The sequence below is a fragment of the Suillus plorans genome (genome assembly GCF_016647745.1).
Source record: "Suillus plorans strain S12 chromosome Unknown HD556scaffold_5, whole genome shotgun sequence".
Classification (NCBI taxonomy): domain Eukaryota; kingdom Fungi; phylum Basidiomycota; class Agaricomycetes; order Boletales; family Suillaceae; genus Suillus; species Suillus plorans.
The window spans coordinates 404,116-431,169 of NW_024537389.1; the positions used below are offsets into that span (position 1 = coordinate 404,116).

At 47.8% G+C, this 27,054-nt stretch overlaps 8 protein-coding genes and 1 non-coding gene across 9 annotated transcripts; 3 read left to right on the forward strand and 6 right to left on the reverse strand.

Annotated features, from left to right (window-relative positions):
• Positions 1-999: 999 nt before the first annotated feature.
• Positions 1,000-1,726, forward strand: HD556DRAFT_1429546 (uncharacterized protein; the record flags this gene model as incomplete). The annotated part of the gene is made up of 2 exons (XM_041304821.1): positions 1,000-1,635; positions 1,688-1,726. 2 exons carry the CDS (start codon positions 1,000-1,002, stop codon positions 1,724-1,726), a joined length of 675 nt encoding a protein of 224 aa, XP_041165656.1.
• Positions 1,727-1,983: 257 nt separating this feature from the next.
• HD556DRAFT_1227671 (N-acetyltransferase NAT13) lies at positions 1,984-2,607 on the reverse strand (the record flags this gene model as incomplete). The annotated part of the gene is made up of 3 exons (XM_041297176.1): positions 1,984-2,250; positions 2,298-2,386; positions 2,436-2,607. 3 exons carry the CDS (start codon positions 2,605-2,607, stop codon positions 1,984-1,986), a joined length of 528 nt encoding a protein of 175 aa, XP_041165657.1.
• A 1,697-nt stretch (positions 2,608-4,304) lies between these two features.
• HD556DRAFT_711317 (uncharacterized protein) lies at positions 4,305-5,278 on the reverse strand. The gene is made up of 2 exons (XM_041311376.1): positions 4,817-5,278; positions 4,305-4,760 (listed from the first exon to the last, which is right to left on the reverse strand). The coding sequence occupies exons 1-2, from the start codon at positions 5,041-5,043 to the stop codon at positions 4,418-4,420; spliced, it is 570 nt and encodes a 189-aa protein (XP_041165658.1). The 5' UTR covers positions 5,044-5,278; the 3' UTR covers positions 4,305-4,417.
• On the reverse strand, positions 5,213-5,303 carry HD556DRAFT_t27. Its single transcript has one exon. It is a non-coding gene; the product is annotated as a tRNA-Leu (tRNA).
• A 124-nt stretch (positions 5,304-5,427) lies between these two features.
• Positions 5,428-7,029, forward strand: HD556DRAFT_1227951 (kinase-like domain-containing protein; the record flags this gene model as incomplete). Its single annotated transcript, XM_041297195.1, has 5 exons — positions 5,428-6,282; positions 6,332-6,505; positions 6,556-6,702; positions 6,757-6,830; positions 6,885-7,029. The coding sequence occupies 5 exons, from the start codon at positions 5,428-5,430 to the stop codon at positions 7,027-7,029; spliced, it is 1,395 nt and encodes a 464-aa protein (XP_041165659.1).
• Positions 7,030-10,858: 3,829 nt separating this feature from the next.
• On the reverse strand, positions 10,859-11,587 carry HD556DRAFT_1332235 (uncharacterized protein). Its single transcript, XM_041301796.1, has 2 exons — positions 11,357-11,587; positions 10,859-11,294 (listed from the first exon to the last, which is right to left on the reverse strand). Exons 1-2 carry the CDS (start codon positions 11,515-11,517, stop codon positions 11,165-11,167), a joined length of 291 nt encoding a protein of 96 aa, XP_041165660.1. The 5' UTR covers positions 11,518-11,587; the 3' UTR covers positions 10,859-11,164.
• Positions 11,588-14,149: 2,562 nt separating this feature from the next.
• HD556DRAFT_1332245 (uncharacterized protein) lies at positions 14,150-15,675 on the reverse strand. Its single transcript, XM_041301797.1, has 7 exons — positions 15,464-15,675; positions 15,232-15,409; positions 15,130-15,180; positions 14,886-15,076; positions 14,741-14,830; positions 14,426-14,690; positions 14,150-14,372 (listed from the first exon to the last, which is right to left on the reverse strand). Exons 1-7 carry the CDS (start codon positions 15,532-15,534, stop codon positions 14,304-14,306), a joined length of 915 nt encoding a protein of 304 aa, XP_041165661.1. The 5' UTR covers positions 15,535-15,675; the 3' UTR covers positions 14,150-14,303.
• Positions 15,676-21,027: 5,352 nt separating this feature from the next.
• On the forward strand, positions 21,028-21,691 carry HD556DRAFT_1437825 (uncharacterized protein; the record flags this gene model as incomplete). The annotated part of the gene is made up of 3 exons (XM_041305756.1): positions 21,028-21,362; positions 21,455-21,467; positions 21,524-21,691. The coding sequence occupies 3 exons, from the start codon at positions 21,028-21,030 to the stop codon at positions 21,689-21,691; spliced, it is 516 nt and encodes a 171-aa protein (XP_041165662.1).
• Positions 21,692-21,993: 302 nt separating this feature from the next.
• HD556DRAFT_1304041 (uncharacterized protein) lies at positions 21,994-24,117 on the reverse strand (the record flags this gene model as incomplete). The annotated part of the gene is made up of 3 exons (XM_041299642.1): positions 21,994-22,056; positions 22,388-23,760; positions 23,829-24,117. 3 exons carry the CDS (start codon positions 24,115-24,117, stop codon positions 21,994-21,996), a joined length of 1,725 nt encoding a protein of 574 aa, XP_041165663.1.
• Positions 24,118-27,054: the final 2,937 nt, after the last annotated feature.

Below are 27,054 nucleotides of genomic sequence, written 5' to 3' on the forward strand. Positions count from 1 at the left end.
TGAACCGAGCTAGCTCGCAGTCATGACAGGCTACAAATGATGGGCCCACATAGTTGGCCCTGCACAGTCCGACCTTTTCGCGCCACCATGTCACCATCCCTGCGTTAAATTCGGAGGGTCTTTGTCGTTGGGAGATGAAACCATTAGCAAATTATTACACCTTGCTCGTGTCTACGGGTGCCTGGACATTATCTCTCTGGACAGACAAACCCAGGCTGCAGGTGAGAATACGCCCTTGTGCATATATGGTGCTATGAGACTTAGGGTCCGTGAACGCGCGCGGAGCTGAAAATCCAGGCTTCTGGGTCTATCTTGAATTCATAGCATTGGGGCGTCGAGAGTACAGAGCATTAGCCCATCACAAGAGTGGACCTCGCACAGCACGGTCCGATCGGTAGGAGCTGGGAATATCGTCGAGATTAGAACAAGGCTATGTAATGACATCTGATGAATAATGTTCAAATCAGCGAATCCGAAAGCGCGATTGATTGACCAGACCAGCCTGAACGGAAGCAGACCCGGGTCTCCCATGAGTCGCCGGTTTCGAAGAGCAAATAAGGTTGAAAGGTCATTCAGGAGGTCCTTGAATTACTGCTATTAGTACATCCCTGGCAGTCATCGTGGGCGACCCCACAGCTCCATGGATCAGACAGCGTACCTGATTAAACCTGCAGATTCCAGGATTTCCTCGCAAATAAAGCTTGGAAAAGCCGGATGAAATCTAAGTTTGGTTAGACAGGCGTCATTCAGGCATCTCTAGAGCCTGAGAGCCGTTTCAGGACAGTAACCCAGGCACGTAAGGAGCGTCAATCTTGACTGAACAGACGTAGCAAGATCTGTGAGGACCACAATTACGCCGTTAGGTCTCTGTCACCAACGGAGACGCGGCAATGTTACCGTACACTCACAAATATGGGCGGCTCTGAAAATGCATATCAACCCTGTCCTTGTCATAACATTTACCCCAGATTGAATCCTACCCAGCCAAGCACGAACATCATGAGCGACCGCCACAACTACACATTCCATCCCAATCAGCCACCACGTCCCCCCAATCAGCCACCGCGGGGCAGCCAATGGCTACCCAATGCTCAACAGCAGCCCCCTCATCAATCATCTTCCTATCAACCAGTTCAGCGTGGCTTCCCAGCGGCACAAAGCAACTATATGTCCACGCACCCTGCCCCATCTTCACCATATGCAATGCCTACCATGCCACCATCAAGCACACACTACACAACAAACAATCATGCCGCTGCACCATCACAACCCTACCCCCCAAATGCTGCTGTCAGTCCATACAGTCAACAGCAACAGATGTATCCACCACAAGATTACCCTATGCGCCAGCCGGCGCATTCACCGGGTCAGATATATCAGCCAGCGGGACCTTCGCGCAGTCATACAATACCGAACGTCACACATCCGTACGTCATCGATGGGCCGATAGCGCCTGCAGTGCAGTACCCAGCATCCCCTACACGTCCATTCTCCTGCGACATGTGCGCACTGTCGTTTAACCGGCAGCATGATTTGAAACGGCACAGAGACACACACTCGGGAGAGAAACCATTTTTGTGCAACGGAGGTTGTGGAAAGACATTCACGAGGAAAGATGCACTAAAAAGGCACCAGGTACCATTGAATTTGACCCCCTGGAAGATCATGATCTCATTCATTTGATCAGCTTGTGAAGCATTGTGGATATGACGAAGATGCAAATTGAAATGGCGTTGTTTGTTAGTAACTTGCTTTGTGCTGTGTTGCGAATTGCAAAGCTAACTTGATAATATAGAATCATCAATCGCTCGATTGCAATTTACTCCACATACTAATATCATATTCAACATTGAGGCAAGTTTGTACCGGAAGGGATGTTTGGCATAGTGAAACTGCAATGTAACACGTTAACATATTTATGTGTCCATTAAATGAAAGTTACCATTCACAGCGTGGTCAGATGTCGCAGCAGTGGTTGCAATTTCACAATTCAGGCTTCTCCTGGTCCTGTTTGTCTTCAGAATCAATGATCCTCTCTAATATCCACGCGTCGCGTGGCATAATCTTCTTGTAGTAATCCTCTTTGATGCCTGCTTCTTTGAAACCATGTCTCTCGTAGAACCTCTTGGCGTCAGTGTTTGAGACTTGTACGTGAAGATATATACGTCTGATTTTGGGTTTGGAATGAGAAGCAGCAGCCTTGATGACGCGTTTCAGGGCCTGAGAACCAAGCTGTTTGGAGCGATATGGCTGGAAGGGTTTGCACATTTGCCACGACTGACAGCGGGATAACTTACTGCCAGAACGCCCATAGTCATGAGATACAGATCTTTGTTGTTCTCTAATCTGCAGCAGATATTGCCCACAGGGACATCGTTATAATAGACTTAAAGAAGTTAGGCTAGTTTGTAAACCTTTGCAAGAATAACACGGACTGAGCTGACAGAAGTCTTCGACCTCGGGAGCTATGATATCCTGGTAGAACTTGTCGCTGTACTTGATGGGAAACAAGACTGAATTGAGTTTCTTGACTGTCCCAAGGTTTCTATGAGTCAGGCTCGCAAAAGTGACACGTGAAGACGAAGACGAAGCGGGTGGATTTGACATGAAGATGGCAGATTATTTTGGTTGGGCAAGTTGGGCCGCAAGTGGTTGGGACTCATTCGTGGGAACATTGCTCATCTGGGATTCATCCAGTATCTCAAACAAGGTTATACTTAACTCAAATTTGCTCTGTGCCCTTGTGGTCCCATAACACGTTTCCGGACTGAGAGTCACGCAAGCATTCTTGGTGTATATACAAATTGCCGATGCAGCTATCATGAACCAATTGTCGTCTCACTTGCTTGATTGACACCGGACATTTACGAACACGCCAGGGCTCACCAGGCCAGGGTCTCATCATGATCATGTCAAAATAAGCACGGCAGACTTCTGCATACCCGCATATGTTTGTGCCCAGAGACCTTCAGTCAAGTATTCCGTACGTACACATTATTAACTAAATATTTTGAACTGACTTGACAACCCATACGCCCATTGTATCTCAACCCACTCATGTTTTTGCAATGCCTTGGCAAGTGCAACGTTGCCATGGGATTGGATCAGCTGCGTATTCTTGCCAGATTAGAGAAGCGCAGTCAAAACAGTGCACGGTCAGATACTTCTACGTTTGGCTATGACCCGTACAAATTATAGCTCCATGAGTCCATGACCCTCGGGATTACTGAAACTCCATAACGCTGTATCTTGTCTCCCTGTCATTATGTCGATTTCAAGCTCCCTTTCTGTTCTGTCATTCTGTCTGTCGAGTCAATTGATCGTAGCGATCCATCTCTCCGGTCTCGCTCTCATCCCTTACGTCCACTGAGCCCAGACATAACTTATATTATAAAACAGGCAGATTGCCGCCGGCTTATCAGCTGTAGCATGTACGCCGCTCATTATAGGATGACATGCTCCGAACATCAGGGCTAGAACGTTGCGTCCATCCGCCCCCCGCATCGCTTTATTATCCATCTCGCAACGAGTTTTTCCTTGCTGACCGCAGGAATTTTCATGACGGAGTCCCTTTTTTTTCAAGTCAGCGACTTCCGCACATTGTGCTTTGTGGCGCCTGGCCACTAGCCCCCATTTCTGAGAAGATCCGGCATTTGTCTTCGTTGGCGTTAACACACTGCCTCATCTGGGCCCTGATGACAGGTGACTTTACTTATCTGAACGCTAGAGATAACTGGAAGCACTAGTCCGTCACTGATAACACAGTTGTTCGGACGATTTTCTTCTAGTCCAATTGTGCGGTTCTTTGCATGGACGGGACATGTCCTTCTGTTGCCAACTGAATTTGGTACCCCCCTTACTGCCAATGAGTGCAGATCAGAGAGCCTTTTAGGTATGATTTTTCAAACGGGTACTGTTCTGATAGCAAAAATTGTTCACGCAGCCTATCGCAATTTGCAGAGTTCTAGAATGACATTTCTATCGCACGCAACGTCGGAATTTGTCAGTCTTCATAACACAGCAGACACCAGGAATGGTATGGTGTGATCATGAGCGCGCAATACAATTTATAGCTAGATGCGTGGATCGCCGATCGAATGTGGACTGGGAATGGTCACCCGGCGACTCGGTATCACGCTTGCCTTCTTTCGTTCATGTTTCGATCTGGTATACACTGGCGACTACTTCCTAACAGTTCTGCGCTATAGAAGCAAAAGTCCCCGGAGGCCATGAGATGATCAACATCCTTGAAATTGCACGGTGCGTAGTCCGATGGCGTAGTCCGACGATGGTGTGTATGAGATACAGTAGTGGTACAGATGCAACTTGAAGATTTATGCGTGGACAGAAGGTAAATATCTTTTAAATAAGAAACCTCATGCTAAGGGGGACTTGATCAATGTGACAGTGACATGGATCAGCGAAGATCTATGGGGGAGTCGGGTACGTTTGCACGACGTTTTCGAGGAAGACGATGTAGTTGATCAATATAAACGTCGTCGTAGCTGCGAAAGACGCATATACCGCGGTCATGATCCGTCAGAGTGGCCCATACGCAATGCCACATCTGGTCTTCAACGAAGCGAAATGCGACTCCGGTATGATTCTGGTCCCACCGTTGTTCCCTCTCTCTCGACTCGAATGCCTTGTCTGTCAAGGTTATGAGAGCACAATCTTTGATTGTCCACTGTACATGCGCTTGCCCTGTTGTGAGAAGCTGCTCTAGAGACGAGTCCATTTCAAGTTCCTTGGGAAGACCTCTGCCAGGTACATTGTTGAGGATTTTTTTGACACGAGCGGAGGTGAATACACACACCTATGAACAGGGTCATAACCATCAACAAGAATTTGAAATGTAGTGTTGTCCGAGAAATCCAGGGTTAAAGTAGGATGTTTTGGAGAACGGCTTAGTTTCCTTAGTACCTTGCCAACTAGAAGGCTCGGATCAACTCCAAGGCTTTGTAGCCGTAGAGGTACTGGACGACAGGAAGATTTGGAGGGAGATGGCAGGGGGGTGCATAAGGCTGTGCCTTGGTTAGCCATTGTTACTACTGATGGCAAGACGTTTTTTTTTTTAAAAAAGGTTGCGAGATCTTATACCGTCGTCGCTGTGGACGATGACAATGGCATCCACATGTGATGTGTCCACATGCGATTGATCGATAAAAGTTACCCACAACAAGCGTAAGCGAGGATAAAAATGATAAAAAGATGACACTGACGAGATTCGAACTCGCGAGGTTTCCCATCACGGATTGGCACTTGACCTAAACGTGACGCCGTAACCACTTGGCTACAGTGCCATGTTTAACTTGTTTCCTGTACAAGATATGGAGGATTAAACGGTTGTAGATGGGCATTTTGTTAAGCCTCCTCTTGTCTGAGTCACTACGCTTTGTTAGCGCGTCGTATTGTCGTCACTCAGCAATGCATCAGACGCATTCTCGTCCTATCGGACCACGTACCCTTCCTCGGCCACAATCGCCACTACCACCGCTCATCCTAACAGAGACTCGTCCATTGGCAATTCGCAAAATATCTCATGATCAGCCAGCTTTACACCCTTCATCTGCTTCATCATCTCCCCCATTGGGCTCTTCTCCAGGTCCATCGCGTCCTCAGATTCCTGGAGCTCTCAGTTCAGGCCCGAGGCCTAACCAAAGACCTAAGCTTCATCTACCACTCGCACTGGATGGTGGTACCAGCAGTGCAGGTTATTATGAAGGTCCTGCACACATTCCACCTGGATTGGATGGTGAGAACCCAGGCGGCGTAACAGTTCGGCCTTACTTGACTTTGCAAACACCACGTCCTCCCGAGCCTATCGACAGTAGCGATAACAGCATTGCTCAGCTAATTGCTGTACTTGATAGGACCACCATCGAGTCCTACACCTATACACCTACGGAAGAGACATCAACCAATTATAGTTCTAATAAATGGTCGGACGGTGTTTTAGAAGTCCTCTCACGACTTGGCGAAGGTCAGGGTGGAGCTGTCCATAAAGTCAGAGATCGGCGTAACAACTTCATCTTGGCCCGCAAGACAATTACTACTCGTGAGGCGCCTTTAAGACAGCTCGAACGCGAGTTGTCAATCTCTGCGACGTCCAAACACCACAACATAATTTGTTTTTATGGCGCCTATATGTCACCATCGTCTAGTGAAGTCAAAGTCATGATGGAATATTGCGCTGGCCGCAGCTTGGAAGCCGTTGGAAAGCGAATCAAAGAAAAGAATGCGCGTATCAGCGAAAAAGTCGCTGGACGTATAGCCGAAGGGGTAATTATTGAAGCTTCTTTTATTTTAGCCATATTCATTCATTCACCAGGTTTTGCAAGGCCTGAGTTATCTTCATTCACTCAAAACCATCCATCGGGACATCAAACCATCCAATATCCTGCTAACTGGGGAAGGTGTCGTTCGTCTTTGTGATTTCGGTGTCTCCGGAGAGCTTGTCCGCTCTATGGCCGGAACCTTCACTGGCACTAGTTTCTACATGGCTGTACGTCCGTTCCTCGATCATACATCCATCACCACTGATGGTCACTATAGCCGGAGCGCATCAGCGGAAAGGAATATAGCATCCGAGCTGACGTGTGGTCCACTGGAATCACTCTTTTGGAACTTGTACAGAATCGATACCCATTTCCCGAAGACCTTACTTCCATTGAACTGATTGTCTATATTACCCAGGGACAGGTAGGTACTTTGAGCCTGTTGTTAAATCTTGCTCACATGAGAATTATTCTCTAGCCACCTCAACTGACCGATGAGGAAGGTGACAACATTGTATGGAGCGATGAGATGAAAGACTTTATTCGACAGACGTAAGCTCTTGTTCAGTCTCCTGTTGCGTATCGTCGTGTCAACGTTCGCCGCAGTTTGATTATTGACCATCAAAGTCGCCCTACACCGGGAGGAATGTTGTCTCATCCTTGGATCACCACCATCATGAAGCGAGAGGTGCCTATGGCTCGCTGGATCAGTCAAGTTTGGGACTGGCCTAAACCATCTAGAGAAACGTAAGATTGTTTGACCTAGGTACCGATGAGTACTGATCCTGATATACAAGCAATTCGAGACCGCCTTCAAGCCGCGGTGCTGTCGACAGAACACCATAGATTCCTTATTTTCACTCAAAATGTTTCGTTGTCATCCTGATATATCTTGTTTCTTCATCGCATCCCCTTTGTCACTGTGCCTATTTTGTACACACCACTTGCACTGCTCTCTGTACATCTTTCCATCATACGGCTACTATACCATCGCACAGCACAGAAAGGAACGGACGCCGATTACATGCTTGACTGATGTTGTATATCTGTGTTATTAATTCATGTGCACATTAGCTTGCTTTTTGTAGTTTGACGTGCTGCATATTAGCTGGACCATGACTGGTACTAGTAGTACTCCTGGTTCCCGACTCCCACGTTAATTAGTGGGGGAAGGCTCGTCGAATCTTCAAAGTTCCCAAACCTCGTCTCCTTCGTAAGCACGCCCTTCACTTTGGACACACATGCAAATCGTTGTTTCCGAAAGTAATTCCATCTGTCAGCCGAGTGCGCTGACTGCAAACACTTGGGCTGCATGCTTTAGTGCATGAGTCCTTCAAGTTCACATTCCTTTGTTCGCAGACCATCAAATGACTAGGTTCCAGGTGGGCACATCACGGTGCAATGTCCCTTCACCTAAAATCGGCACCGAACCTAACAGATCGGCATTAGCGAGGGACGGTGCCAGCGAGACGGGTCTTTTCATTAGCAAGATTATGCTATTGAAGCCACGATTCAGATCAGGCTTATATTGAATGATTCCGGTCCTGATAACCTGTTCCGCCTCATCATCAATCCCAAGAGCTTTTCCTAATCTGTGGACAATCTAATCCATCTTTCGTATCTCTTTCGGGATCGGTCCTGCGAGCGCCATTGTTTCTGCTGGTTTGTTTCAAAGTTTGGACTCATTTGGAACCGTGCCGTTCGGTTTGATGTCTGCTTAAAGGTGCTCATTGACGCGCTCGTCATCTTGATATGTCAGTTTGTTAAGACAGCCAGACAAATGTGACAAGTAACCAGCTCATTGTCTATTCCACCTTTCGTTCGAAGAGGGGCGGAATCCTCAGGTATGTGTATCATTTGCAAGTGAACTGTGAGATCCTTAAGTTAATGTGCGCGGCCATTGCGTCTTACCAGAATCAACCAGCGCTTTGTCCACTGCATTCGACAGGAAGTGCATGCTTTCGTTGATGCATTTATCCTACAGTACAGTCGGTAAAAGAGGCGAAAGGAGGGGAAGCCATGTACCATGACCCTGGGGGATAACCAAGCGGCCATCAGGTCTACGACAGCCTTTTAATCAAAATCCGGTCATTACCTCGTTGACGCGTTTCACGACGATCTGCAGACAATTCTACCAGAAGTGGACGGGAGAAAGACGATGATCAGATGGTCAGCAGGGCACATTGGAATCACAGGCAAAGAGAATAGCGCGAGGAGAGTCTTCAGCGACACACATGACCTACCAAGATCACTCCTAACGAAGGGGCGCACCCTCGCAATACTTCCTACCAGAAAATCTGCACTCCAACAACTCTCCAACAACGTTATCAAGAACGAAGCGCGAGAACTGACGCGTAAATTTCCCTGTTATCCAAAGTTCTGAAGCGTAGAACCCTCTACTCCATCAAAACACTTCGCTAGTATCATCAACGAACTGACCCGTCGACACAACTCCGAATCACACAAGTTCCAATTCAGAACCGGTCTTTTGAACAAGCACCTTCACGCACACGTGCACGCACTCTCAAAGATCTACTCAGCGACCAAAAGTGCACCAAGAAACTGCTCACCTCCATAGCTCAAAGCAAGCGTTTCGAAACCATCTTTGGCAACGTAACCTCACCCGCAGACCGCAGAGAAAAGAACTGATAATTCACGGGACACAAGATCCGATCCCTCAAAGCGAACATCACGCTCGTCTTGAAGGTGAAGAAGGAGGCGAGCTGGAATGCAGACCCAAATATACCAGTCAGATTATAGTCGCGTTTTCCTCGATCAAAAATCTATACAGGCCATCCCTGACGCACTATAAAGTAATGAGGTTGTGTGGAGGTGGAGTGTTGGTCAAGATCTCTTCCTGCGATATAATGGGCCGAGGTACTTGCTCTTTCTCCCCATCTTGTGGTATCTATAATACCTCTCCAGGAATCGTACAGGGCTCACGGAAGGGGCGTTCCGTCTGCTTGTCGAGCACTGCCACGTAGGCCCCTTTTCATACTATTTGCAGCCATCTGCTGAATCATCCCCAACTTCAGGGATTGCATGACTTCCTGCTTCTATGTACACTAAACTCGAGTTCCATTTCGAGCGCAGACCCGAATCACGCTCACATCGACAATGTGAGTGAATCCGCTTTCACGTAGATGACACATAAACATTTGAAAACAGTTTCTCGACGAAGAGAAATATCAATGACATATTGTGCTTGCAAAGCCTCCATCAGCTCTCGGATATCACTTTCCCAATATTAAGCCATCCCGATGGTCTACATGGAAAAGTGACCTATTGCAGGGCCTATGATGTCCGTCTCCTGCGAAACTCTATATGTGGTTTCCCGACGGAACGTCGCAGAAAAACAGTTTATATCAAACGTCCGCAGTCATCTCGTCGCTGGTAGAGACTGTTGTGCTGCCAGTGAAGTATGCGATTCTCTTTGACAAGCGACGAGTATATCATCAACGGATTCCCCACAGACTTGGAGGCAGTCGGGAGCATATTGCAATGGTCGCTAGACCACAGCAGTCACGGTATGCATGTTTTGGAATTTTAATGTGGGGGACGCTATTGTGCACTCGTGTAAGTAGTGAGAAAATGTGCACACTTTATTACAAGGAAATAGTTGTTTTTCGGGCGGAAGCCTGACAGGGGCAACCCGGCCCCGACCTGTGCAAAAGTGAGCCAAGGTGAGCTGCGATTCCCACATCAGTAGGAGTGACTACGAAGCAGCAAAGTGAACATCGAATTCCATCGCAGTGGCCGCAAAGCGACGCATCGAGGCGAGGCTAGATGAGGGAGCAGTTTGCAACTGAAGTCGTAGCAAATCGTCCGAGCATGAGTGCGGGCATTTCTTTCAATACAGGCATCTGCGTCAATGCAGGCATCCATGTCGGTGCGGACATCTGCATCAGTGCGGGCATCCGCGTCCACGAAAGTGCGGGAATTCACGTGCACACGACAAGCAGGTGTTGGCAAGGACGGTACTCTCGCTCGCCACTGGTAGAAGGCGTTATGGCCTCCACTCATCAGGTTCTCTGGTGAGAAACCCAACGAGAGTTCACGACAGTGACTTCCTATACAAGCACGAGTAGAGCTAAGAGAGCAGTGCTCTCTATTCGTGGCCGGCTTCCCCGCCGGACCTGTTTTCATTGCATGCAGATGCACACAAGGATCTGAGCCATCAGAGCTCACCGGAGTTGGTGGCACGAAAGAAAATCCTAAAGGTGGCAGGCCGCAGACATGGCGCCAGATCTTGCTGGGGTGTACCCTGGATGCTGTGTGGTAGGAGGAGAAGAGAAGCCACGTGCTGCACGGCCGCTGCACGCAAACCTCATTCTAACCCTGCACTCCGAGTACCCCACTCCGAGTTAGAATTCCAAGCAATGGTGAAGAAGACTAATACAATATATCGACCCAGGGATGCTGAGAATAAGTCTGGAGTCTACTGATGGGCGGTGGTAAGAAGTCTCCGATTGACAGACTGCACAGAAGGAATAATTCCTTCTGTACTAGGATCTGTTTTCATATACGGGGCCGATACTTACTATGGCTCAACATTCTGATCCGTCATTTTCTTTGCCCGCGTGGAGCACCACGATGGTTGAGAGTTCCGCAGGCCAACTTTGTCTCATTCAAAGAAGTTGATACATCAACAATGCAAGCAACGTTGTACCAATTCGACGGAGCGCTAGATATGCAAGTCTTTGCAATGTACCTGAAGAGTTGGTGACCACAAGGTGACCATCAAAGAAGCCATTCCCAAGTCACTCTGACAACTTCTCAGTGCTCTATTCCACATGTTATCTTAGTAATTAGGATGCAAAATTGCCGTCTTACCGTGCCCTGACTGACCGAGACCGTGCCTTCTTAGAAAAGCCCGAGCTTTGCATTCATGTTGGACTTGTCGAATAAGTGGGTTCAGAACACCATACCGAAGCATACTCACCTACGGTCGGAACCTCAAAGTCCAAGCCCTTGTCTATGACCTCTTGCAGGAGTTCAGGGCTCAGCACGAAATCCCTAAGGAACGAGGAGACCAATCAGAGGGGCATGGTTTACGACAATATTGAGACAGAATGAACCTGAAGCCGGAAATTTTATTCTCAGTGTTGTTGTCGCCCTCGCCGTCTGCTGCCGACGCCGCTGCCTCGTTGACAGTAACAGCTAGAGCTGTGCCATTAGGGATGACATCGTGCTTATCCTGATGAAGTTCAATAAGTTCCTCGTTATCGTGGGAACTCATGGTCGTGTAGAAAGAGAGTAGGCTGAGGGTACCGGTCAAGTTGTCGGAGACTAGTTAAACTGGTCCGACTGACTCATCCTAATTTGGACACTTAGATTTTGAAACATCACCTGTGAGGCCCTTTTGTGGACCACATCGCCATAAGTACTAAGTGGTTGGTTTGAGAACCATGGCACAAGCGCTCAAGTTTTATTGTATCCTTCACAGCCAGCCATACAGGTTTATAGACTCCTTCGACATCAGTACGCCGAACCCTTCGGAAAACCTTATTACCAAAGATGCACCTCTCAGCTCGTGCGACGCAGCCTCATGCTCAGTTTGACTGTACTGCACCTGCTGGACCCATACAAAGCCTCGAATGACCATCAGACGACAACGCACGCTTCCAGATACACCAACCAGTCACACGACAACGAGGAGGAGGAGGAGAGCAACAATAATCTTCCACCATAATAATGTGCCACTCCGTGTGGGCGGGTCAGAAGAACATAACATTCTGTAGTAGTGGCGAGGTACGCAGTAACACCAGCCACTTGGCTATGTTGGAATTTTCTGATATTAGTAGCCGAAGTCGATGCATCTGATGAGCTAGCTGCGAAAGGTATCATATTGATATCGATATGTCCATCTTGCTCGCCCGATTTGCTTTTCACGACAAGTGCACCCCAAAACGCGTTGTTGAAGTACTTATAGTCAGGAACGTGGCGTTACAGTGTAAAGCGGGTAAATTTCCAGAATTGGGCACGTTGCCCGACGCGCGCTCGCATGCATTTTCGGACTGGCGCAGATTGCGCCTTTTTTTCACCCCGATCAGGCATGGGCAACTAAATTCTGTAGAACATTCGCCACCCATTGCTTTATCGTGAAACTTTCTTGTGGGCCCGGATCAGATATAATAGCGGCTTTGATTTCCATTTTCAACTCCCTCGAGTTCAGGGAGCACCCTGATCATTTTGCAATTTACCACATAGATTTTCAGGGTCGTTATGCTTCGAATACGGTCGAATACGGTTGCAGGTACAGCGGGCAACTTGTAAAGCACCCTAGCCACGATGTGATAGAAAACACGCTACTTGAAACACTGTTAAAGACGTCAATATGACACACGATTTGCTCACTTAATATGACCATAAACCCTGAAGAATGAATATCAAGTTCACGAACCTCAGGGCTGTACTCACCACCCATCAGGTGTTCTGACGCGACTCACAAGCCAGCGTGCATAATTTCGTCATCATATTACAGCCATCTGACCAGCAATGTGGCTCGCAGGGAGACAGCTGGACAGTGCGAATAAACGTACCAACGTTCAGGTATTCCCCTGTAGCAAGAATTTTGTGGCTTGATGTGACTAAACCCCGTCACAAGCTCAAGCACGTTCAGTTTTCAGGGCTATCATGATACGTCAGTTCGCTCCAAGCAAACCTTGATCTAATCGCTTCCAGAGCGATACCAGAATTCATTATAGCATCCTTTTGATAATTCATGCACTCACCTGAAGGACATTTATTCATCTGAAAGTAAATTGCAGCATGCCCTTCACTTACGCGAGCTTTATGCTAGCTCGATAAATCGATGGTACCCACAGTGGGTCCTGCAATCAATTGTTATCAAAGGTCGACCATACATTTACCATACCTGAATATTTGTCTATCCTTATGACAGAGACCGTCGATTGTTTCCAGTGGCTCATCCACATTCCCGCGATAGGTCATAGCAGAACTGCACCAGCGCCAATCGGTCGGAAACTCTTCTAAAACGCCGCGATGCAGGTTCGGAATTAGTTACACGAGGACGTTCCCATGTATTTGAAAAGTACTGGATACGCACTATTGCCTCTGGGCCCGCTGTAGAATACGAGAGAGAATACGAGTTCCCCCCAACGTTCTGGTAAATGAGGTAATTCATCCCGCGCAAAGATTTAGTGCTCTCATCAACTTGTGGGATCCACGTACTAGGTAGGGCGCGAGAAATGAACGAGAGATTAGCTGTGCAAAAGGTAAATTACAATGGCCCTCAAACGTGGGCGACGACCGAGAACATAGTACTCGGGCTATAAACACGCGAGACATCCCCAATCGATACATGTTCGGAGGATGTAAGGATCCGTGATTTATCGAGTTCGCGCCTGGAATCTCCACGACGCTGTGCAGATTATTGGAGTGGCATATTACCACTCAATCTGAGGAAGCATGCAAGATGGTCATTTCTCTACTGCTGGCTATGCAGGCTGCGGAAGGGTTGAATCCTGGCCTGCCGCGGGGCTTACCTGTAACATAATAATACACTGCTAAAAACTGCAGCAGCAGGTGTTGCGTTCAGTTCCGACCATTGAACCTGACAGAATCAGTCCTTTGACAAAGGCGCGTCGAGGGTTCTTAGCGAAATGTGTATATATACTCAGCTTTGGCCCTCGGAAAGCGTTTGATTCCGAGATAATGACATAAGACGATCGAACGATTTAGTGATTTTAACGGTGCATCACTCAGGTCTATCAACGACACAGCTTGGAGCAAGTTCTGGCCACTGCACCGGGGTTATGCAGGTTTCTATCAGCTTCGAATTCATGGAAATGAGCGCGCTAATTTAGGCAAGTCCTCGACTCCTCGCCGCATCACACTAAGAACACCGAACAGCGCATCAGTCAAGATCAGATCCTGGAGGCCGATCCAGACCAAGCAAAATTTGGAAGCGACAACTGAATTCTTAGAGGGGATGGCCAAAATGATGCTCAAATATTAATGTCATGACGGATCTTTAAGAAAAATCAAAGAGAAACATGAATCTTATGGGTATCTAGGGTGATGATCATTAGATGAATGTGCCACTAAATGCCTCTCCTGGGGGTGTGGGAACTGAACGAGATAACATTCAGTACAAGAATGGCAACAACCCAAGGAATACGTACAAAAGGATCCATGGGGTTTACACTCGGCATCATTTGAGGCTGGCTCCAGTGCTGAGGGGGTGGTTGGTGGTTCATAGATCGCATATTAACATGGTGCTGAGATTGAGGAGGGGGAACGTGTCGTGAGGGAGCTGGTGAATGTAAATGAGTAGCTGGAGTAGCGTAAGCAGAGTCGTATCGGTGAGGAGGGTATGGCTGCATCTCGGATATCATTGATAAAACATTGGAATTCTGATTTGGATGCACAGGGTAACCTTGTGGAGCTCTGCATATTTGTTAGAACAGAGCGAAATTAAAAAGAACTTCAAGACTCACATTTGACGTCGCGCAGCATCGGGCTCTGGCCCGAGCCTAAGATGAGGGTCTTCCTCGTATTTCACTTGAGGTACTGGAGCAAAAAGATCACTGAAACACGGGTTTTTGGTCAGTAAATAATACGTATAATGGAAGATGCACATGCCTGTGTCGACGGGACATTGGAGGTTGGTTGTAATCGCTAGATACACGAGCTTTTGCAGGCGTGCTGTCCCGAGTAGGAGGTGTTGAAGTCTCCGACAGTCCTGATGAATCTGCAGTGGATGGGCGGCCGTCGACACTATCTTTCCGAGATGTTGATTTCTTGCGGGTGGGAACGCCTTCTGGCCATGTGCACTGGACAAGTGTTTAGCTAATTTTTTTTTGAAAGACTATATGACGATGCGCACGTCTCGCTGCCCATGAGTGCATCGCATGCAGTTAGGTTTTGCCTCGTCACACTGAATTGGAGGATGAATAACGTGTTTGAGATGAAGTATGGAGTGGCATACCTTTATTTTTTTGACTCGACATGTCATACAACCAGTCTTGCTTCTTGTATACTTGGGACGCTTCCTTTGTTGTGGCTCTTGACGTTGCTGGGGCGCTATGAGATGAGCATGCCCAGGATTGTGAGCGGAAGGTGGATAATAGGATGCTGGGGGAAGGTAAGCGTTAGGGGCGGAAGAGCTGTAGAAAAGATGTTCAATGAGAATGATAGCCAACATAAGGACATTGACTGACTATGCCATGCTTTCTGCCATACGATGAATAGGAAGTATGGGAGGTAGATTTTCGTGAGGAAGATCCTTCATCGTTTTATACTAAATCTTGTTAGAAGTAAGAAGCAGAGAAGGTTAGAAGGGTGGAAAATGGACGGGGACACCATTGTCACGGACCCGGGAAATCGGTCTAAATCACTAAAATTCTGATCTAAGGGTCGTGGATGCGTCGTAAGTGCATTTTAAGACTTGCCATAACAAATTTCGTATAGGGAAGGTGGGGATTTTTTTAATCAATTTCCACACATCATTGGCGCATCATGTTTCTTTGCGTGTTGGGAAAAATCAGAAAAAAAAACGAGGAGCAGCACGAGCGATCTCCTAGATGAAAGGGTTGTTTCATTGAAAAGAATATTAATGTCTTTCAGGCGAAAGAAAAGAATTCAATTCAGGTCCTAAACCTTAGAGGTACCGGTCATTTTTACACCAAAAATTGACGATCCAATTTCCTTAATTGTATTTTCACTTCTGATGCGCTACTCTAATTTAGGTAATTCGTCGGCCATCAACATTCCGGACTGTCCTGACATGTGGTCGATCCTTTCAAGTGACACATCGCGTGGTGATGGGGTCTATGCCATTCGTATTCACTCACTCTTTACTCACTTAATTTCTCTGAACTCACACTCTAGTCTCCGTACAACTTCCCCCCTCACTATACCGTAATGAGGAATTCCTACATGTGAATGACAACACGTCCAACGACCTATAACTGTATGTAAGATTCCACACCTTATACTGTAAACGTCTGCCAGGTCCCCGTAAGTCGACGTTTTTGACCCTTCACGTACATGTGTTGTCTATTCTAGCATTTCCCGTCTAGTTTCTAATCTCCACCGCTCCCGCGGCTTTGAACCATGTCTCCGATGATCACTGCAGAACACCGAGCGCTCCCTCTCCCATTTGTTTTCTTGTACACTGTTAAGCAGACCAGGTGCCAAACTGCGCACTGTGACACTTATCTTGACACTTTCCTACGGCCCGTAAAGGGCAGCCTGTGGCTCTATTACTCAATAAAACCAAACGCTCAGAAAACGTGACGGCGTATCCGATCGCTACTTATAACACGTTTCAACAACACATGGCATGATTGACCGTCATCCATAGAACGGTAGTTAATACATGTGCTTCAGGATGTCATATATCACCTGGATGCATACGATACTCGATCAATGAACCAAACGCCGCTCAATTCCGGGCTCACTGAAAACCAATGGAAAACCATGTATGATTGCATGATCTTCTAGCCTGATAATAATAATAATAAAGGCGCTGGAGCCTACTACTATCCAATTAAAAACTTGGCATCAGCATCAAAACGAGGCTGAATACCGATTTAGTCTCAAAATAAGGTACCGAGAAACTGAAGTCGAAGGTGCTGTTACTGCGCCTCCAAGTCTCCGCACCAGTCATGACGTGGAATGACAGTTGCCAAAGAACAGCACTGAGTGGTCAGGTCGCTAAAGATTCTCAGGCAAGGTACAGTCTTGCACTCTCCCTTCTCATAGATATACAGATCACGTACAATTAACAGCCATTTCTATGCTCCTATTGCCCACACTGTCACTTAGAGTCCGCTCAAAAAGACTCGGCGTTCCGCAGAGGTTCTGTCTCCCAGGCTCTCAACTTTGATCGATTGGAATATCGAGTATTATTAGCCACTTGATCAACAATAAAGACTCACGTCGAACATCAAGTTTGAGATCCCGGCGGTGACAACAGGCGTGGGGGAACGAGCTAACGAAAGAAGGTCGCGCCCATCGAAGCGGTTTGATGGCCTTTGGGTATACACACATGATAATCATTCGAACGTTTTCGTGATAGAGATGCAATTGGCTTGCGTCCACGAGAACCCACAACAATACCTGTGCTACAGCAGTCTCTTTGATGGGTCCTGGACGAGCTGGGAATATGATCCACTATTTACATAAGCGTTGGACGTCGACGCTCGGAGTGTGGAAGAGTTCTGAAAGGATCAAATGTACACAGTTTCTGTCACACGATATGAGATGACAGTAGTGACTGCGGATCATTCTTTACCTGAGGGCTTTCCGCACGCTCTCCGTAGCAATGATGCGTGCAACCGTTACCATTGGCGCTGAGTCTGGGAGAGCTGGCAACGTCTTTCACACCAGCACTGATATCTACCTGCAACTCCGCGGTCACGTCAGCGTCGTTGAGTGTGAAAGATGGGTCCTGGCGATCTGACAGGAACAGTCCCCTTCTTGATTTGCCAAGACGTTGCATGCCGACGGCGAGGAAGTTTGAGCAATTTGTCGTTACTGAATTCTACGGTTGATTAGCTGACGACGTTGAATGTAGAGTACTAATTGTAAAATTTTGACAGGGGGTATAGAGGTCGCGGATAAGGTGGGACATTTTGAAGTGTCAAGTTCATTACTTGGCACACTGCTCCAAAAGCGGATTGCACCATCAGGACGGCGGTGACCGGATGACTACCTGATACAACAGCAACATTTTGTTGAATGTGGTCACTTCTAACGAAATATCTTCTTCGCGTTCGCGGAAAGCTTCAGAGTGAATATGAGTGAACCTTGCCTCACATCCGCTTCTACTGTATAACATCATCATTTGAGTTTGCATGAAAAAGAAGATTCGTACCTTGAAGTCTAAGTACCGTCATAGTATTACATACCTTTAACTCAACTATGTAGAAGCGCTGAAGGAAAGGAGATGCTGTGACATGGCAATTCCATGTTCGCCACAATGGTTTGTTGCAAAGTGGGTCCTGGCGGAGTTCAAAACTTTACTGGAGCCTTAATTTGTCTTTCACGGTGTTTGATCTATCACAAGCACTGAGCACTACTTTGCAACTCGCAGAGCTTCAGTCTCCAGAACTCAATTTTCAAACTTTGTTACTTATAAGCGAACAAGATGTCGTGTGATGGGCCTTTAATAGCGTTTGATATCTCTTTATCTTATCTCGTACACTCACGCATCATCAGATTTTCAAATATCCAGTTCAAAAACTCTCAGGTAGATCCTCGTTATCTACCGTCATACACTTGGCACTCACTACCATCTCACCAGAACGTGATAAATGCATCAGGAATCTACAGCATGTCTGCCAATTGGTTTTGACGTCTGGTGGGAGTACACATCCGCTTCAAACTTACACCGTCGCTTCCTAGTATTTGATTTCCCTCAGAACTGTTAGTATCACTTGCAAGTTCTTGTCATACCGCTCAAACCCGGGCTGACTCCTCGTGCATGAATAAGTCATTGGCGTCCCTGCCAGTCTTGACATCAGGTTGCAGAACTAGAAGTTCAACCCTTGGTCCTTTACGTCGACCCATAACGAAGTTATTTTATCTCAGCGATTCTTGAGGCTACTGCCGCGAGACTTGTCATACGGCACATACCGATTTTGGAAACTTATGACCAGACTTATCAGAAGCCTACACTCATGTTTTGCAGGGCCACGAACGTCAACGGCATATGTGTTGTCCTACGTCGAATACTTCTCTGAATGGAAATGGGACCCTCCGAAAAAACGGCATTCATGTCAGTCGCCGCACGGTCTCAATTCACCAAGAAAGATCTCTATCGGCAGCGCAGTATTCCCAGAGAACAGCATGGGGTCCTGGTTCGATGCTCTCACTCGAGCCTTTGACTCGCTTCCCTCACCCACCAATTGCTTCGACCGCTAACCGCACTTGTTTCAGTCAGGAACTTCCCTCATTTCCTGTAGAAGAACAGCCCTTTTGTTTAGCGATATCCCTCTGCTTTGCAGCAGATTCGTTCGACCAAGAGGGTATTCCTTCTCAAGTTTAAAGATATCGAGGATACTTAACCGAGGACTTCAACGTGTGCTTCGCACTATCTGGTGGGAGAACAAATAATATGAATATGTGTATGTGCTTCACCATGCCACTGCTTTCTGACTATTAGAACAAACTAGCCGTTTGCCCGAGTCATTCAAACGAACTTACATACGAGATCGTGACGTCTGATTTAGCGGCTGGCTAGCGCCCATACAGGCGCCTAGTATGTGTTTCTGTTACGTCGCGGTCATCCCAAGAAGCTGGCCAAATGAAAGAAATTGTCATATAGGGTTTTTTCAGTTCCCTGCATCCATGTCACAATTCGTCTAAGGAAAGAAGCTGTCGGGAGTACTCATCGCACGGGCGGCTTTTGTCGCTAAGCTTCAAGCTCACACTCACTCCACACGACTCACACCCTCCCCCTCATTTGTATTACCACATAGAGAAGACACGATCGACGGTGCTCAACTCAAATGCTATCGCCTTCCGTAAGGTGAGGTTGCTATGGACTACGCTGCATACATATGGCAAGAGACAGTCTACTGGCGATGAGTCTAGCGAAATTTGACTTTGCACGGACGTGCCTTCCGAATTCACTCTTGGTCACCCATTGGGACTGCTATATCATTATGATAGGCGAAGGTATTCCGGAAAATGTGATTATTTGTGTCGCTCTCTAATGTAGTCACAGGGTGCCTTGTTAAACCCAATATTTGCCTCCATCTTTACTGTAAAAACTGAACAGGACTGTCGAGTTCTCAGTGAAAATGGCTATTTTCGAGTTCTCTCTAATTATGAAACAACACGATCTTGACAGTGAGACTCTGAAGTTAGCATCAAACTCAAAAGCATCTACTGGGCAATGGTACGTCGTTTTCACAGGAGAGTGCGTGAGATTCGAATCATTGACAATCTTGTAGGGGAAGGTTGGAACCACTTATCGGAGGATGGTCCTCCGTTCCTAGAAGACTGATTATCCCCGCAATATTGGAGATGTGTTGGATACATGGTATAATTTTAGGAATTCCGAGTCTTCTCGGTTAGATTTCTTCAACATCCTGAGGAGCTGAAATCCTCCACAATAAGCTGTGGGAGGTAACCAGATAACTTGGCAGGGAAGGGGGGTACTCCGCGGGCGCGACATGGCACGACATGGCACAGCAGAGTTGCACCAGTATGTTACCTTGTGGCGCACTGCAATGAATCTGATAAGACTTGAATAGATATTGAGGTCACATGCGATAAAACACTGCATGCAGCCAATGGCTTTGACAGTTCGTGGCACTAAACTTCTTCTGTTAAGCGATTATCTTTTGACTGGCCTCCACGATGAGTGCGGGGAAATTTTCAACTTTCTCGCGATAACAATTATTTGAAGGTACAGAATGATGCAATGAAACCTGACTAGAACGCTCTTGGGAGCAATCCCCGTCTTTCACCCGACAATCCTGATATTTTTAAGACACAACGAACAGACCATTGTACCTAATATCCCCGAACAATCCAACGTTCGTCAGAACTGCCCACACTAGATGCAAGCGCCCCATTCCCTATGCAGGCATCGGCATCTTGATTAATGCGGCGAGCCCGGCCGAACATGTACCCCCGCCTCCGCCTCGTGGGAATCCTGCGCCCCACCACCAACTCGGTTCGAGTCCAAGCGAGTGCACCCCCCATCGACCGTTTCCTGTGATCATTCATGGGTATTTCAATCGAATATTCTCTCAGTATTAACCATTGAATGATCTTTCCATATATTTTTTCAGCTTCAGAAGAACAAATCGTTCTAGACGACGCGCACGTCCCTGGCGAGGACGCGAAAGATGCATTCGATGAAAAAGTAGCCGAATCGATCAAAGAGTCGATCAAGAAGTCACGGCGCTCTTGGAAAATTCACCATGAGTCTTCAATGTGGGCCAGAGCAGCGGGTCTGAGCGACGATGAACTCACGAGCTTCTCTCGAGATGATCTCGTACAAATCCGAAACGGACAGGCGAGCTACGGACACGTTATCTTTGGGAAGTTGAGGCTTCCTGCTGTTAATGATAAGCTCGGCGAGGGATATGTTCACGTCAGGTGCGGGTTCTTCCATTCGAATTTCTACTGCGAGGTCTTGGGGTTTTTTTTACGGTGTTGTAAATATTGACTTATGAGTTGCTGTGGTCCAGGATCCACCACGAGGTGAGCATTTCATTCCGTCCGCGTTGATTCATTACACCTCTCATGTTAATCGTCAGGGAGTTTCCGGATGGAAACTACACGCTATCCATCACCTCACAGCATCCTTTGACGAGGATGGCCATCCTCATTCTTGGCGTGCCATCCATCCTGATAGCTATCCCTTGGAGTTCTTTGAGTACCACTCCGAGCTTCACGAGGCCCCACAACGTTCCTCTCATCGGTGAATTTCGGAGTTATCAGGGAAAGAAAGAAGAGTGTGATGGTTATTTTGTACGATATGTCGTTGTGACGTCCGCGGAGCGTGTTTTGTACTAATATCTCCCTGCAATAGTTACGTGTGATTGATTTGATTGCTCGTCGCCCTCAGAGGGCATTCACCCGCGAGTAAGTTGTCCCTGCTGTCTTATCGCCGAATGGGTAAAGTAGCTACTATAGACGGTCTCCGTCACATTAATATCTGCCTGGTACATGAAGCAAGATGACGAGACATGTCCAACCTAAGGTTAATGACTCTAGAAGATGGAGTCTAATGAAAAAATTGGACTGGTCCCGCAGCGTCTACTCGCGCCTGTTGATGCTCAAAGCAAGTCTATAGGGTATGGTTATATACTAGTACACAAGAAGACAGGAGGACCCAAAGTGTTCATGGTGAAACAGATGCCGCTGCACTCCCAAAACAACAAGACATAAGCACATACTCGGACAGGCAACAAATAAACTATATGTACAGAAGGAATATGAACAAGACAGAAAAATAGAGACGCATAGGCATAATTGATCAAACTGGTTAGCACAGCAAACACGTGGGTGTCCATGGGCGATAGTAGTCAAAAAGCATATACCGATGGCCAGGATTCGGTGTGCGATACTGAAAGACCCGCTGCAAAATATAGCTGATCCTCATCGTGACTCCGACACACATCGTTCGGCATCGAGTACATGAACGGAATCGGTACCGGCTGCAACATCTTGTCGTTCTGCGCGCTCGAAAAAGCGGCGAACTGACAGGATGGCGGCGGCGGCGTTGACATGTCCATGAAACTTGACATCTGAATAGTGCGATCCCCAAGCGATGACTCTGTGGGCGTAGGCGAGTAGCTGAGACCAGGCGTCGGTGGACTGATCTCGGAGTCGTTCGGACTGTTATCCATTCCCAGACTCGATTCGGTTGGCATCCACCGCGAAGTCTCAACGGCAGACGAAATCGTCGCCGAACATGAGTCCTCGCGATAGGTGTGTGCGGGTAGCGTGGCGTGCCGCCTGAGACCCACACCAGGCCTTGCCACCAGAGGTGAGCCTACTGACATCGGTGATACAACGGGGCTAGTCTCCATAACCGACTGCGTTCTCGGACTGCTCCTAAGCAAAATGTTGCTTTCACTTTTGCACTTTGTGAGCGCGCGTCCAGTAGCAACTGGCGCTGCAGGCAGCTTGCCAACCCAGAGGCGCCACTCAAGCGCCTCACCCAGAGCACGTTCGCAACGGCCAATCTCCCGTGGCGGAAGGCCCGAAAGTTTAGCCCATGCACGATTCGAGTAACAACGATCTTGCATGAATTTCGATGCAAGAATGAGTGACGCGAGGAAAGTGCGGCGAGGACACAGGAGCGGCGAGGGAAGTGGAGGAAGCGGCGTTAAACAGCCACTACTCTGCTTAGGCTTGTGGGAAGACACCTTCTCTGCGTCGAATACCGGCTCTGCAAATACAGAATCGGCCTCAAGTGTAACAGGGTTGATGCGAATAGTATCTAGCAAACCATTGCCTGCCGATGTTTCCGAAGAAGAAGGAAGACCACCAAGGCCAGCGCCAAATGCGCTGACCTCGCATTGGACGATCCGTTCAACCGATTCCTTTTCGCAAGTGGACCCAGGGTAACCCTTCTCCTGCGAGACCAGCTCTGGGACCTTGGCGCGGATAGCTTCCAAGTAACAAAGGGCTGTCTGTAGAACGGTACCTGACGTGCGAGAACGGCGAAGAACCTCGTGAACAAACCCTTTCATGGGCGCAACGTCGCAACGCGGTGCCTGATCTCTCGAATCGGGCGTCAGGGGTGTATCGGGGGATTGCAGGGAGTACGGATTTGGGATACATGGGGCGGGCGTGGGAGAAGACTGTGTCGTTGGAGATATGGGAGAGGGGAGCTGAGTATTACGCCCGTGGAGTGGAATACTGGGGACGGATACAAGAACGGAGTCGGTAGAAGCGGTAGCCACAGTCGGACGAGAGGATGTCAAAAAGACAAAAGGTATATCCTGAGGGTTCCATATTTCGCATATTGATCCTACAGCTTGATCTAATGGCGGATACAGATGCCGAATTTGAGATTAGAGGCCAAAAATGGCTAGTGAGGTTCGAACTTACCGACTAAACCAGTGACATATTTCGATTTCTGGGAGTCGCGGAGCTGATATTCTCGGGGGTGAAATTGAGGATTTCGCTGTCGTTCTTGTTCATAGACTGATGCTGATAGAGGTGAAGGTGTAATGGATGATACAGATGAGGCGGGAGTGACGAGATATGAAGGAGATTGGCGGGAGGAAACTGATGAAAGGGTGGCATAGTAGGGTTGCCAGCGAACCCGAGTGTGCGAATGTGATGTTGTTGTTGGTGGCCCCCGATGGGCCAGAGAGTGAGCAGCGGCACGAGCCATAGAGATGAGCAGATTGAGAAAAATAAGGCGTGGAGAGACGAGAGAGTAAATATTAAGACGAGATAGACGAGCTTGAGCGGATTATCTAGAAAGACTTGACTGCAGCATTAATGGAGTTTACTTTGGTTACTTTGGAGCTGAACGTAAATTTGGAGACTGGCTTGTAGACGGGTGCGGAGATTGAGTTGAAGAAACGGGGAATTACTGGGGAGCACATCGTGACTCCTTTGAGGAGGACTATCTAAAGTCTGAGACTTTAGACTATCCTAATAGTTATATAGCCTTGTCGAAAAGGCTATAATAACAGAGAAATATGGTGAGTGGGGAGGATCTGGAAGCAAGGATAGTAGATAAAGCCTAGCTAAAGGACTTGTAGGGCAGGCGGTACCTTCAGGTTCAGGCGGGGCGTTATATAAACTGAAGGAGTCACTGGGTACTCGAGGACCCTGATCACCTATAATCCGGGGTCCGACTTGACTCATACTAACTATACCCACAGTGACCCACATATCAAATTGACTTGCTGTTCTCCCAACGCAATACTAGCATCGAAGATCATCATCAAGAGCTTTTGCGCACCTAGCTGTATGCACATTACTGACTTCCCTGTACTACCTGTACTATTCCCACGGTCCCGCCTTCGGGAATCGGGATTGCATCCCGCGCACCGGTGGCAGTGTTCCTTTCTGCTACTGCGCACAGGCGGTACATAGCTCCTTGGGCGTAAGTGAAATTCATGCGCTGCCTTGTAAGATTTTATTGTTCTTCCTCTGTCTGCTACCCCACTTGTTTTGTTATGCCACGTCACTCAACTGATGTATCACAGGGTTATCCTTAATAAGGGTGAAACACCTATTCGTCTCCTCTATCGGATCTCCAGTAGAGCGTCCCCTATGCATCTTTTTGTCCATTCTTAATTCTAATTTCTGACTTAGTGACTCTCCTTGACTCTGAGACCACGCAATTATGACGCCTGCCAGCCTGATGGCCTGTGACATCCGATCGGGGATATCCTCCGAGGAGCCCGTCCGAGTCACTTCCCATCCTTCCGTGAATGTCCATTTGCCGTCCGCAAGTCTAGCAGATCTCGACGTGATCCTTCATCCGTCCGCCATGTGTTTTTTGACTCCAGTAGTGCGTTTAAATTGGTACATACATGACCTAGTAGTAGTAGCAGTGTGGTTTGCACGTGGAGGGGGCGTGCCAATAATCATAAACCTTGATTATTTTCCGACCATATCGTAGTCGACCTCTTGTCCGGAACCCGCGACCATCGCAGTGCTGTGCTGGGGCTTCAAGTACTATGTGGTCTCAGTTGACTTGGATAGCTGTATGTATACGTGATCATTACGACCCTCTACAACTAGACAATTCCTATCGTTGCGCAATTGATCAAACAGGTACCACATATCCTATTAATGTGTAAAACGTGACCTCAGAGGCAACTCGTTGACGCCTCACGACATCATCATATTCACACCCTCACCAACGGAGAGCGCAGCTTCCCATCTTCACGGAAAAAAACATCCATAATGGCCGGCGGCGTGAACGTCGGACTAACGGCTTACGTCGATATTCACAATTTCAAACGTGTGGCAGGTCCTTTGTGGCTCCATAGAATTACACCACTGGACAGAGATCGGAACCGAATCTTTTTTGCCTCCTTGAACTGGATGATCCGGAATTCGGAGCTTGCACGGAAGGCTCGTTGTTTACCCAACGAATTCGAACCTGAAATTTTTGATGTCCCAGGGCCTGGTTCTTCTTGACGTTGACCTACTATGCCTGTCGAATTGTAATACGTATGCAGGATACTCGTACGACAAAGGTCAGACGACACCATATCAAACGTTGGCGCTCGGCAACTGCCATTGTTCAGCAAAGGTGTTTGCCTTGGTTGGTGTCTGCTCCGTGCACTTTTGGTGCTGACCATTTAAATACCCCTCAGCTATGGTGTTGCGTTTGAATTTTCGTAAAGCCTCTGCGCCCGAGGTTAAAAGTTGCCTGGAATGGTAGCTGTTCCAAACAACCTGTCAGGAACTTTCCGAGGTCCCAAGCAGCACGTGAAGCCGGAGCGGAGCGCATGGAGCATTTGCACCACCTGTGTCAAAAGCGGGTAAAAGTGTGGTGCGCTCGAGGATTGTGACTCACACTTCAAACATCCGAACAGAAAATAACCCAACTCGGGAGCCGTTCGGGCTCAGGGGGCTGCGGAATAACTTGAACTGGCCTGGTCATTACCTGTGCCAAACCTATACAGGTACCCGGTACCGCGTGAGCCCGCATGAAAGACAGTCCACCAGGGACTCTCAGCCTGAGAGTTATAATCGAGGTACACGGACATGGATGTACCGTAGGATCCGTTCAAAGTTGTAATCTCTCAGGCACATTAGGAGAAGAAGATCGCAGAAGAATGCAAAAACGGCGACAGAAAGCAGCATGCAGATAGGAAATAGGGTGTATGCGCCCGATGCCAACCCAGGCCCCAGGACCGTCGAGTCAGACTGGCTCGGATCCGACGACAAATAGAGTGGCAGTGAACGTAGAAGGCTTACCATATATAGACACCCGAACAAACAACAGTTCTGCGACGGGTTGGCAAGAAGGAACAGGCCTAGGTGAGAACGTGGCGCAAGAAAACGCTCAACTTGATACGTTACTATGCCGAAACCCGTATCTAAGAAGCATTCAGATAAGTAACTTGAGAGAGCGATTCGCCGTGATGACTACATGATAGGTATCGTGACGACTAGCAAAATCCCTCTCGTCAGTTGTCGTGACCGTTTGGTAAGCATCGAATAACCGCTACACGCGACCACTGCCCTTACCTGACGGTCCGAAGGCCTGACCTACTGAATATCACAAAGTAACAAAGTCATAGGTGTCTACATACTCGCCAATGAAGCGGCACCATGTTCCGGCTCGGCAGCTTCGACT